The sequence below is a fragment of the Vombatus ursinus genome, unplaced genomic scaffold (genome assembly GCF_900497805.2).
Source record: "Vombatus ursinus unplaced genomic scaffold, bare-nosed wombat genome assembly UNPS02014813.1, whole genome shotgun sequence".
In the NCBI taxonomy this organism is placed as follows: domain Eukaryota; kingdom Metazoa; phylum Chordata; class Mammalia; order Diprotodontia; family Vombatidae; genus Vombatus; species Vombatus ursinus.
Window position 1 is genome coordinate 8,951,321 of NW_020954591.1, and position 12,643 is coordinate 8,963,963.

General features: G+C 41.6%; 1 protein-coding gene across 2 annotated transcripts in view; it reads left to right on the forward strand.

The window, feature by feature from the left end:
* Window positions 1-1,299: 1,299 nt before the first annotated feature.
* Window positions 1,300-12,643, forward strand: part of HSPH1 (heat shock protein family H (Hsp110) member 1) — a 29,378-nt gene continuing 18,034 nt past the window's right edge. Inside the window, exons 1-7 of one of the 2 annotated variants that reach the window (XM_027835192.1) lie at window positions 1,300-1,485; window positions 4,299-4,356; window positions 6,011-6,151; window positions 7,331-7,453; window positions 8,310-8,409; window positions 10,682-10,815; window positions 11,850-12,094. In XM_027835192.1, the coding sequence (XP_027690993.1) occupies window positions 1,379-1,485; window positions 4,299-4,356; window positions 6,011-6,151; window positions 7,331-7,453; window positions 8,310-8,409; window positions 10,682-10,815; window positions 11,850-12,094 (908 nt within the window). In that variant the 5' untranslated portion in view covers window positions 1,300-1,378. The remainder of the gene's footprint in view (window positions 1,486-4,298; window positions 4,357-6,010; window positions 6,152-7,330; window positions 7,454-8,309; window positions 8,410-10,681; window positions 10,816-11,849; window positions 12,095-12,643) is intronic. The other variant, XM_027835191.1, reaches the window with a different exon arrangement.

Consider the following 12,643-nt stretch of genomic DNA (forward strand, 5'->3'; position numbering starts at 1 on the left):
AATAGTAAACACATGCAGAAAGTAGTCTGATCTTCAATCATAAGGTAGTTGGAAGCTCAATTTTAGCGGTGACAGACTTTTGTTTTCCTTTATTGAGGGCAAACAAAAAACAACTCTAGAACACCACCCTTTAACAGGACACAATAAAGCATCTTGTTGGCTTTCAGAAGATAAACAAAAAACGGCAATGCATTCTAGCACTCATTCCTTACCTTTCTAAAAATAAAAGCCTGTATCGTAAGGTGACTAGGGGAATTCAGATACCAACCCGACCCCCGACCCCCCAAAAAAAAGCAAAAGAAAAAAGAAAAATTAAGCTGGAGATTAAGTAGCTGAAGACGACTGGACCAGGAGAACGGGAAAGGCCCCCGCTTCCCATCCCCCAATCCAAAGCTCGGGCTGGGCGCTGGAGCCCGGGATGCCCGGCAGGGGTAACCTCACCTTTCGGGAGCCCATGTCTGCCCCGCCCCCCCTTCCCACCCCACCCTCAGACACCCCCCCCCCCAACAACGCCCGGTAAGGCGGTCCCGGCGTTCATCTGTCTAGTTAAGGATTGTGTCTCGGGGTCCGTAATCTTTACAAACGCTATGGCGTTTTCAGTCCCAAACCATCTTTAGTCTTTTCCATCTTTAGTCTGACTACGGGGGTAAAACCGACTCTCCGAAGCGCGAACGACTCACCTCGGAGGAGGAGCCGCTACAGAGGGAGCCCTAGCTCTCCGAAGCCATTTCCCTTACTTCCTGTCGGGGCGGAGAACGGGAAAGGGTGGAGGGACAGGGGCGGGTCAGGCTTTTGTGTCCGAGGCCTATGGCAAACGGGCGACTTCTCCGCGGCCATGGCAACCGCTATAAGTCGGGAGGAGGGGACGGCCGCCTATTGGTTAGAATCTTTCGAGAAGGCTGGAGAAGACGGAAGCGGAAGTGGCACGTGGTAAGGAGAGGAGTGGGAGGGGAGCCGGCGGAGGCGCCGGGGAGTAAATGCCGCAGATTCTGGAAAGTTCTCATCGGGGAGCTACATAAAGCTGAGGAGGCCGGATTTCCTCTCTGTCTGGGCCGGTATTTCGGCGTGCGCGCTGCGAGCTTGCGAGTGAACGAAGGAGCAGGTGCGCGTGCTACCCGGCTAGACAGACCCGGCGAGCTAGACCAGCAGGCAGAGCGGGCAAGCGGCAGGGGGCACGTCTGTCGTTCTCCCTCCCTCCTTCCACCCCGCCCGGCGCCGTGAGTCGGGTCTGTCTGAGCCCTTCCCAGCTGAGCAGGCGCTAGACAGCGGCGGCCGCAGCAGCAGCAGAAGCAGCTTCGGCGGCGGCGGCACTCGGGCGACCCTGCGAGAAGCGGCGCGCGGGCAGCAGAAGAAAAAAGCAGCAGCAGCAGCTCCAGCCATGTCGGTGGTGGGGCTGGATGTGGGCTCCCAGAGCTGCTACATCGCAGTGGCTCGGGCTGGGGGAATCGAGACTATCGCCAACGAGTTCAGCGACCGGTGCACCCCGTAAGTGTGTGCGCGCCCCACGGGTGCTGCGACTTGGGGGGGAGGCGAGGAACAGCCGGATGAAGCGAGGGGAAGGGGCCGGGGCAGGGTGAAAGAAAGCCAGGTGATCGCGGCTTTTCCCTTCTCCACGCGCATCCCCGCCCATCTTCCCCAAATCATTGCTTTTATGAGCCCTCAGGGTCTTAAGTTTGGGGCCGGGAGGAGTGGGCGTGACCCCCTCTAGAATATGGGGGGGCGGTACGGGGGTCTTCGAGGGTGGGGGAGGGCTCATCCCTAGGATTTCCCCCCAGGGAAAGGAATGGGGGTGGTGGTGGGTGGGAAGCAGCCATCATTCATTCATTTTCTGTCGTTTTATCAACTTTGGGGGGATCTGACTGCGACAAAGCCCGAGCCTCTGCCGCTGATTCCTTGGCCGGCTTGGAGGGAGCCGCTTCGGTCTCCGCCAGCCCCCGCTTCCCCCCCCCCGGCTTTGGCTTTGGAGCCGCCTCCAGCTAGCCTGCCCGCCCGCCCCCCGCCTCGGCAGGCAGCAGCCGGAGCGTGGCTCTTAGCGCCGCGCCGCGGAGCCGCCGCGTCCTGCCGCCGCCGCGCTCGCCCTGCGCCTCGGAAGCTTCCAGAGCCCGCCGTGCTCCTGGAGGGCGGCAGGCTCCCCTCCCCCCGCGCCCCCGCCCTGACCACTGGCCGGCTGCTCGGGGTGACCGTCCGCAAACCTGCCGGGGGCCTTCGGTCAGCCGCGGCCCAGACGGGTACCGGGCCTAGGACGCCCCCCGCGCTGGCAAAGTTCGGGAGGGAGGAGGCAGACCCCGGAATCCGGGCTCTGAGCGCAGATGGAACAATGCAGCATGGTTGCCCTTGGCCAAGAGCCTGTCTGTAGTCATTCAGGGGATATTAAATATTAGGTTCGCAGTTTTGTGCTGGGGAGCGATGGGGGGAGATGCTGGACATCCCATCTGTAGGGATGGGGTAGCAAAAGGCCCCCGCCATTGGCGAATTAACGGAATTGTATCAAGCACATTGTCCTATGAAGACTCCCCCGAGCTTGGGACGACATGGACAGGGCCAGAAGAAACCATGGCTGAAAGGCAGCCCTTGTTCTCGTCCCTCAGGTATAACCACCATCTTGTGTAGGTGAATATAAAATTAGAAACCAGTGATGTGGAGGAGAGTTTTTCTAAGCATTAAGTTTGGAGATACTTGTTTATTATTCTTAGGGCAAGGCACAACTCTAATAAATATGTATTGGAAAAACTGGGGAAACAGACTGAAGCTTTCACCACTAGGGTCAGTCTGACATCAGAAAATGTACACCACCCCTCTAACACACAGACACACACACCTTTTTCCCCCAAGCAAACCTTTTTTAAAAAAATTGGAGTAGGGACCAAAAAGACCCCCAAGTTCATCATAAATGATTTGCTAGTCCATTAAAATGAGCTCTTACTGAAATATCCTCCAGAATTCAAGCAATGGGGAAATCTAGGGTGTTTGTCTAATGAGGGTCAGAAAATCTATTTAGCTACTTGCATTAGGTGTTTCCCCTCCCCCCCACTTTTTTTTTTAAAAGTAAAATGACCAAATATATGTAATCCTACTCTTCAGGCCTAAAATGCTAGAATCTTAAAATTGAGATACTATATAAATTATCTATGTAGGCTTGTACCCAGCTATTCTACCAAACAGCTCTGAAGTCCTTTACCAGGTGTTTTTCCAACCTATCAACTTTCAGCTTCTACTTAAAGGGCCAATCTTGTTGTCTTTTTCCATCCTTAAAGCCTAAATTGTCTGGGATTCTATTTTTATTCTTGTAAATTAACCATGTAGACTTAATAAAGCATTCCTCTAGCGCCCCCCCCCTTCAGTCTTTATTGGGTTTGTGGTTTTATTTTCATTGATGTAGTGTAAAGTCAGGAATACAGAGCTAGGCATTTAAATGACTTTCTGCTACTAGTCTTCCACCTTTTCCTTATCATTATCTCTCTATTCCTTTTCATTTCCCCTCCCCCTTTTTTTCTTCATGTAGGGATGTTAGTTCTAGTACTCTTGCCTAGTAGCGTACCTAGTGGATACCACTTGCCTAGTAGGCAAGCTATTTTGAACTAATAAAAAGTTTGCCTATCCTTTTGTATACATAAATGCTATAAATGAACAAGAAAACTATGAAAGAGTATTGGTAGATATTATGAAAGGGTACTATGAAAGAGTATTGGTAGATAAAGACTGAAAATAATGGAATTGTCATTTATGTCAACTCTAGGTTAAGACTAATACTCCAACCCTTAGTGGTCTGCAGCACATGAAATGGAGAAGGGATGACCCCTCAGTGCATTGTCCTAGCCTTCATCCCTGCTCCTATTTTCATTCAGAAGGAAATGAGGAAAAGGGTTCTGGGTCAGAAAAATTTTAGAGGAAGATATTTAAATAGCGATTTAGTTTATCACTTAGGAATATTTCCCATGGTATAGATGGTATTTGATACTGCTACTGAGTGGTATTCCTTAATGTGCTTGGGACCAGTAACCTTATCCTTCAAAATTATCTTTTTTGTGTTCTTAAGACCCAAAAAGTTGGCCTTATAGTATACATAGTTGTGGGAATTCCTCTTTAATTCTCTTTTCCCTAAATCATAAACTAACTTCTACCCTGATACCATCAAAATAGGCTGGCAAGCATGCCTTGATCATTGCTCTGTGGAGCTTCTACTTTGTGGGGCTCTACTTGGAGCCTGAGGTTACAATTATATTATCCCCAGTGCCTTGCAGATTGCCTGTTAATGTTGCTTTCTATTGTTTTAAAAGTGGCTTATATTTCTTCTTTAGATCAGTAATATCATTTGGATCAAAAAACAGAACCATTGGAGTAGCAGCTAAAAATCAGGTATGTCCTTTGGAGAAGGAACAGTTTTGATCACTTATCAAGGAAAAGAACTATAAGAAAATGTTAATCTTAATCATCTAAGATAAGATTATCTTTAAGTAATGCATATATGTATAAGATATGTCCGTGCATGCTAAAAGCAAAGACCTTTATTGGCCCCTTCTTATCACAAGGCCTAACACAAACAGAAAAGGCTGGCAAGAGCAATAAAAAATGGTTGGGAAAATCCCCAGAACCTTAGATACCATGTTCTTGTGCCAAGAAGGAGGAAGAAGGTGAGGAAGTCAACTGAGGTCTTTTGTAGTCTACGAACTTAATTTTGATGTAAGGAACATCTGGGTCAACCCAGTCAGGGTTTTATAGAAGGTGGCAGGGTGCCAGATGGGTCTGATTGGTTTCCAGTCCCTGATATGACAGGAGAAGCTGAGACCTTGCTCTTCATAGTACTTAAGTTTCCAAGTTAGCTTACAGGGCAAGGGTGCCAAGGAGATACCATCAAGCCTCATGTGCCTTAAACTTCTGGCACCTTCTTCACCAAGTATAAGGATTTGGAGGCTATCATAGGGAAATAATTGTCAAGCAACAAAGTACATTTAATGAGAATTTCATAGTATCTCTATAACATAAAGGATCTGTGGTAATTTGTGAGGGATCGATGGTTCTTTGTGAGGGATCATTTGTGAGGGTGATTCTGTATATACAGATTGCATCTCCTGTAATGCAGTAGTAGATCATAGATTCTGAGCTGGTAAGGACCATAGAGATGATCTAATCCAACCACCTTATTTTATAAAAAATGCCCAAGCAGGTTGTGACACAGGTAATAACCTCAGCTGCTGGGATTGCAACTTAGATCTGGCTCCAGATCCAGTACACTTTGCACAATATACTCTCTTCAAGGGTTGCTGTCCACGAAAATAACGAATCACCTTGTGGCTAGCTTGATAATGAGCCTCTGAATTTAGCCAGGCTGGTCTTTGGACAGCAGACGTGCAGCCTTTCCAGGTTGGTAGGACTGGCCAAAGCTTAGGCCCTGTTGGCAATTTTCAAGGACTTCAGTTAGAGGCTTATATTAGTCTTCACAAATTATTTAGCTTATATTAATAAATATTAAAGCAAGATTAAAACATCTAAATAACCTTCTCTTGACCTGTGTGTTAACTGTCATAGTTCTAAACTTTTTTTTTTTAAGCAATGTTTATGCATTTATATTTGGGACACAGATGAACCAGGATACCTAAAAATCAAATGAAATGACAAAAGAGTACTGCTTGGGGGTTTATTCAGAGCACTTAAGTGCTGCCATGATCATTCTGAAAAGTTCACTAAGCATCTTGGTGCTGTAGGATACTATGCCTTAGTGGTTTTAAATCAGCAAGGAGTCTGTTCCTGTGGCTGCTTTTGGTTTTCCTGTCAGAAAAAAAAAAAATAGGTGATATAAAAGAAATTCAGCCACTTTGTTTATTTTTATTGAAAGAATGGTCATGAGCTGGTTTAGTGCTCAGGGAAGCTTTGTGACCTTGGGTCTTCTGGGATCTAAGTGTATGTGCTATCGCCAGGGTAACTGTAGGGTGTTGTTCCCAGGAGGTGGGAAGGAAGGAGAATAAATACCTTAAATTTTTTTTTTTTTTTTTTTTTTTTTTTTTTGCTTCAGCAAATCACTCATGCGAACAACACAGTATCTAACTTCAAGAGATTTCATGGCCGAGCATTTAATGACCCTTTTGTTCAGAAAGAAAAAGAAAATTTGAGTTTCGACTTGGTTCCCATGAAAAATGGAGGTGTTGGAATAAAGGTAATGTAACTGCACCTTTTTTTTCTTTTTAATCTGGTAAATATATTATTCACAATTGGAACATAATTGAAAACGGGTTGATCATAGATCTTGGTCTTCGCTTAAAAAAAAATCCTGGTTATTGACATTCAACTTTAGTAGCTGTAACCTCACATATTTTTCATTTACAATTAGTTTGAAGAATATCAGATAATATAGATTACATATACTCTTGAAGCAGTTGTCAATTTCCCAACTTACTGGAAATTCTCAAGCTGCTAAAAATTAGGTGGATTTTGGAAGCTAAGTTGATTTGAGTGTATCTAATCATTAGACTTGTTATATTTATTGTTCTAATTACAGTCTTAATAAGAACATTTCAGAAGCCTCATTGCTTCATCCCAGACTACTTTCTTCCACACCTTTTGCTATAGTGTTAGACTACCATAATATTAACTCATAAAACCAGGAATGGAAACAAATTACTTATGACTGCTGTTACTTGTAAGATATCTCTGAAAAGTACCTCAACCTCTGGGAGAAAGGTGGGGTGGAAGTTTAAATATGATAATGCAAATTGTAAGTATTGAAAAGATTTGAATTATAACGGAATAAGTGCTGGAAGGTTATGGTTTAAATATTTAAGGAAAGTAGATGTCTGATTCAGGCTCACAGACATTCTACAGTTGAGGTGAGAAATTAGACATTGTAAATTCATAGAATCTTAAGAGTTTGAAGGTACTAAAACACCATGTGGGGTTTTGAAATTCAGTTTTGCAAACGTAAATAGTTTTGTATGACAACTGCAGAAAAACACTAAAAGGCAGCTAATAGATTAATCCCTTCCTAATAAATAGTGGCATATAATAAATGTAGTTGGTTGAAATGAACTCGATTTGTGTTGCAGTTATAATCTACAAAAGAATTTCTAAGGATAATTAATATTGTTACAACTGCAGAAAACAAAACTACAAATTAATCTTTTGTTTATAATAGAAACATTTTCTGGACATTGGCATTCAATTCTTTGAATGGAAAAAAATGGCTGTAGGCATTCTTCCTTTGAAAACATGCTTTATGTCTAGTTTATGTTCTGTGAATTGTGGATGTGAATACCCTTGGAGGAAAGAGAAACAATAGGGTATGATAGGTACTAGAAGGTAAATGGTATGGTCTTTCTGCTTCCTTTTTCTCTAATAGGTAATATACATGGATGAAGAACATTACTTTAGTGTGGAACAAATAACTGCAATGCTGTTAACCAAGTTAAAGGAAACTGCTGAGAATAACCTCAAAAAACCAGTAACAGATTGTGTTATTTCAGTAAGTAGTCATATTATAGATTATCTGCTTACTCATAAAGTGCAGGTGGTAGATTTAGATTTCTTTAGTTTCTCCCAACACTGTTCTAACTATATTGCACCACCTTTCTCCCCAAAGAGTATGCTGGAGACTAACTCTTAATCTTATTAAATCTTGCCACAGAAAGTATATTTTAATGATCTGATCATGGCTGGACACAGTTGGAAATTTTCATCTTATGAGCTGCTATCTGGGCCTGTCTCTGTAACACTATTCTTAGCATCCAGATACGTGGAAAGTGTTATTGGCCTTGTGTCAACATTTTGAATTGATAGCCTGCATTTTGCATATCTAAATGAACAGTTATTTGGAAAAAAGTAGAATTGTGGCAAAGCAGATGATGAAAAACAGGCTAGTATTTTGCCACTGATTGTTTTAACTGCCAGCATGTTAAATGATGACTTGACTTTTTATAAAGCTTGAGACTGGGTCTCCTCCTTGCTCAAGATGAAAATTCAATGGCTACTCATGGACCTAATCCCACTGCTGATCAGCATGGAAGCTTCATTCTGCTCTTTTTTCAGCATGGGCCAGTTTGCCCCTGTTTAGGCAAGGTTGGTGACCCCTCGCTACCAGAGTCTCACCAGATTGGTGGCTGAATTAGATAGGGCAGACACCCAACTAAGTCCTACTGTAGCTCAGAACTCTCAAACATAAGCAATGCTGTGGCAGGGGCCCCACTCATACCTTAGCTTCACTATTAATTTCTTTAGAGACAGAATAGCTATTCTGTTTCAAAGAATGATTGTGAAGACACTCAGAGGATACTATGTAAAATTGAAAAATAAAATAATTCTTCAATTCATTTTTGTTCTAGGTGCCATCATTTTTCACAGATGCTGAAAGAAGGTCTGTATTGGATGCTGCTCAGATCGTTGGCTTAAACTGCCTAAGACTAATGAATGATATGACAGCAGGTAAGAGAAAGTTTTGGTGCAGAGTAAGCATTAGAAGGAAGTCTCAAGTACCTTTGCCAGAGAAGGAGGATAAGGAACTTAAAACTAAAACAAAACTACATATCGGTATGCTACTCATCTAGAAGTTATTTGTGAACTTTGGGGTCACGTAAAAGACAATTCTCAGTTGTAGTGCAGGTGTCAACCTGCATTGGTAGAGGGAATTTGCTCAGTAGGAGTTCCCTATAGCAATGAAGTCATAGTTTGCATCAGACAGCAGAAATAACCTCTTAAAACACGCATCAGATCAGGAAACAAAAAAACTCAAAAATTTCAGGCAATAGTTTTCACAGAGTTGGTAACATAACTAACTTAATTGTTTCTTCAGGAAAGGTTCTAGGACTTTGCTGCTCTTGGATTAAATTCATCCATAGATTAAGGCCATTCCAGGTCACATTGTTTGTTTTTATGGTGAAAGAAAACCAGGCCTTCCACTCTATAAACCTCGTAGTTATTGGGTAACGGGGGTGTGAAGTTATCCACTAGATCTTAAGTAGATAGATACCTGTACTTTTGTTAGAATTGGTGGACTTAGTGTAGCCCTTTGTCAGAAAATTCTCAAACTCCCTTTAGAGTCTTAAAAATTGAGGGACCCCAAAGAGCTTTAGCTTATAAACAAAAGGTTATGTCCATCAAAATTTGCCTCGTTACAAATTAAAGCAGATATAACAATAACCTCATTACATTTTAATATAACATTTTTATGAAAGATAAGTATGTTTTCCAAAACAAAAAGAGTGGCTTCTTAAAATACATTTTTGCACATTTCTTTTATGTCCAGCATAATAAAAGACGGCTAGATTCTTGTATCTGCTTGTGTACTTAATCTGCTGTGATCTATTATTTGAAATATTTGAAGAAAATTATCTCACAGAGATATGTAGTTAGAAAAGAGAGAAGTAATTAATGGACAAATAATGTCTTAGTGTTACTTTGAAAATATTTTTCACCCCCTGTGAAATGGTCGTGCCAGATCCCCAGAGGTCCATACACTACACTTTGAAAACTGCTGTTCTAGACCAGCAAAACCAGCATTTCTTTAAGCCTAACTTTGATCCTACTTAGCCCTTTAAACTAAAGTAAGCTATTTTCTATTTAAAAGTAATCTGTATTCTATTCCATCATTACTTATGCTATAATTTTTTTTTGTATTGTGGCTTTCTTACCAACTACTCTACTGAAACTACCCTTTCAAAGATCACTTTTGACCAGTTTGCTAAATATCAATAGACTTATTTTCCTCTCTTGATCTTTCTGCAGAATTTGACACAGCTTTACTTAACCCCTCTTCTTTGAGATTTCTTTCTTCCCTTGATTTCTGGTACTATTTTCCCAGTTCCCTTATAATTCCAATCAGGACTGATTTTGCCATTCTTTGTATTTCCAGCGCGTAGCACAGTCCTGGCACATAGTGCTTAAATAAATATTTGAATGATTCACTGACTGATTTCTACAGTCGTTTTCTTACTGAAACATTCTGGGTCAGGTCCTTATCACTTCTTCCTTAGAATATGAAGCCTCTTCAGCAGATTTCTTTCCTCTAGCCTACATGCCCCACTCCAGCTGTTTTTCCCTCAGATTGGATACCAATGTCAAACTAATCTTTCTGATATTCACTTCTTGCTTGTATCTACCTTATTCAAATACCAACAGCTCCACTTTGTATAGTTAGTAAACTTTTATTAAGTACTTACCCTAAGGAAGGGCTGGGGCTCCAAATAACAAAAAGAAAGACATTCCCTGCCTTCAGGGAGCTTCCCTACATGGGAAGACCACACATAAAAGTAAGCTGGAAAGTGAGAGGGGAGGGTGGAGGTCTTTAGAGATCCCTGATGAGGTTCTTGGGGGCAAGGTGGAGAAATTCAAGAGAATACAGCATTGTGGGAAATAAATATACACCAAAGGAGCTCCAAACTTCTTATCCTGACATTCAAAGCCCTAATTTTCCAATGTTTTTTTCTTCTATCCACCTTATATTTCTTTAATTCCCAGTTTGAACTTATCACCGTTCCTCAGAGATTTCCCATTTATTTTATTTATTGCTATAATATATTTTCAAAGGAGAATGAAACTAAAGGTAACAGTGGCCTTTATACTATAAAAAGGATACATTCCCCATTTAGGTATTTCATCTTACTATTCTGTGGTATTTCTGCGTATCATCCTGTTAAGAGTTACATTGTTTTATATAACATGTTTCAATTCTTTTGTCCACTTGTTTCCTTTTTTGTAGTTGCTTTGAATTATGGAATTTATAAACAAGATCTTCCAGGCCCAGAAGAAAAACCACGAATTGTGGTCTTTGTTGATATGGGACACTCGGCTTTCCAAGTATCTGCCTGTGCTTTCAACAAGGGTAAACTGAAGGTTAGTTACATATTCCCCAGAGAAGCCACAGATTCAAGTGAGAGCAGCTTAGTGAAACTAAACAGTCAGATTTGTAACAAATATTTGATCTTAAGCAAATCAATATTTCCATCATTTCATTTGGACCCAGTGATTCTGGGTTCAGATCCTGACAAGTGAAAGAAAACAAATTAACCATGCAAGTATAAGATGGAGGAAATGTGAGTAGAAAGCTATTCATATGAAAAGAGTTTCCTGGCTCGGGTTCTGTCATGTTTTCCCAATTGACCCATGGTCCTCTACAAGTTTGATCAGTTTGCATCTGAAGTAGTGTGTCCAGCTGTGGATGCTACATTTTAGGAAACTTTTGACAGACTACCATGAATTCAGAGGAAGGCTGCCCTTAGGGGGAGATGGAAAAGCATATAGTGAGCATTGGTTTAAAGAACTTTGGTGTATTCCTGGAAAAGAAAACCTCAAGTACTTGGGATGTTATAGAGAAGGGTTAGTGCTAGTATTTGGCTCCAAAGGGCAGAACTGAGGCCAGAAGGTAGAAATTACAGATTGGCCAGTTTCAGTTTTGTTTATTCCTAACCGCTTCTTCCTGGGAGCTAGCATGTTTCCTGTCACAAGAGGTTGGAGAATAGAAAGCTAGGTTATTTGTCATTGGGAGTGTAATAGGAAGGATTTATATTTTCAGGTCAAGGCTTGCATTAGTGACCTTGAGCTTGATTTTATCGTTCTAAGAAATTGAGACTAATAGTAAAATCATCTTTTAAAAAAAGTTCTTCATATTTTATCTTTAAAATCTTATGTAAAATCTTTAAAACAAAACTTTAAAAACATAGGTAGTCATTCTAGGTAGTCTACAGAAGTAGACTATATAGGGAAGTATTTTGATTTCTTTCATCATGACCGATTTCAGTATTTCATGGAAGGTGATGTAAGTTGAAGTGTTAGAGTATCTTGACATCTAGGGAAGGGGGGGGGGGCAATGTTAGTTGCAAACTTGACTCTAAACTAGTGGATTTTTTGTTTTGTTTTGTTTTCATTAGGTTCTTGGAACAGCTTTTGATCCTTTCTTGGGAGGAAGAAATTTTGATGAAAAATTAGTGGAGTACTTCTGTGCAGAAATTAAAACTAAATACAAATTGGATGCCAAATCTAAAATTCGAGCCCTCCTACGTCTGTATCAGGAATGTGAGAAACTGAAAAAGCTGATGAGCTCTAATAGCATGGACCTCCCACTGAATATTGAATGCTTTATGAATGACATAGATATTTCTGGGAAGATGAACAGGTGAGTTGTTGATATGAAATTCTTGTCAGAAGAGTCAGGACTTATAAGTTATTTTCATAAGCAGAACTGAAGCCAAAAATATTAAATATCTTTGAAGAGTGTCATACTTTGTTGTGAACATATTTGGTGCAATCTTTTAGCTGAATTTTTTTTTCTATCATTTTTGAGATTGTGTTTATTGGCCTCTCAAAAGTTTGAGTTGGGCTGACTTTAAGCCCTGGAAAAAAAAGAGTAGTGTGCCATACCATTCCTTGCATTCATCCCTTTCTCACTACTCAAAAAGCTACCATACTAGTTCCACGTGGGTTATTAAAATAACTTTCTAATCAGTCTTTCTCCCTCAAGCCTCACTCCATCCCACCCCATCTTCCATTGAAGTTTTCTTTTCCCTCCACCCCTCATTGCCTTTAGGAGCAAATTTGCAGCCTTCTATATTGTTCCTCTCTCTCCCCCTCCATGATGCTGCCAAGGTGGCTTTCTTTGCTCTTCCTCACATGTGACACTGTCGCCAGCATCTATGCTTTTGCAGCTTATCTCACCCTTGTCTGG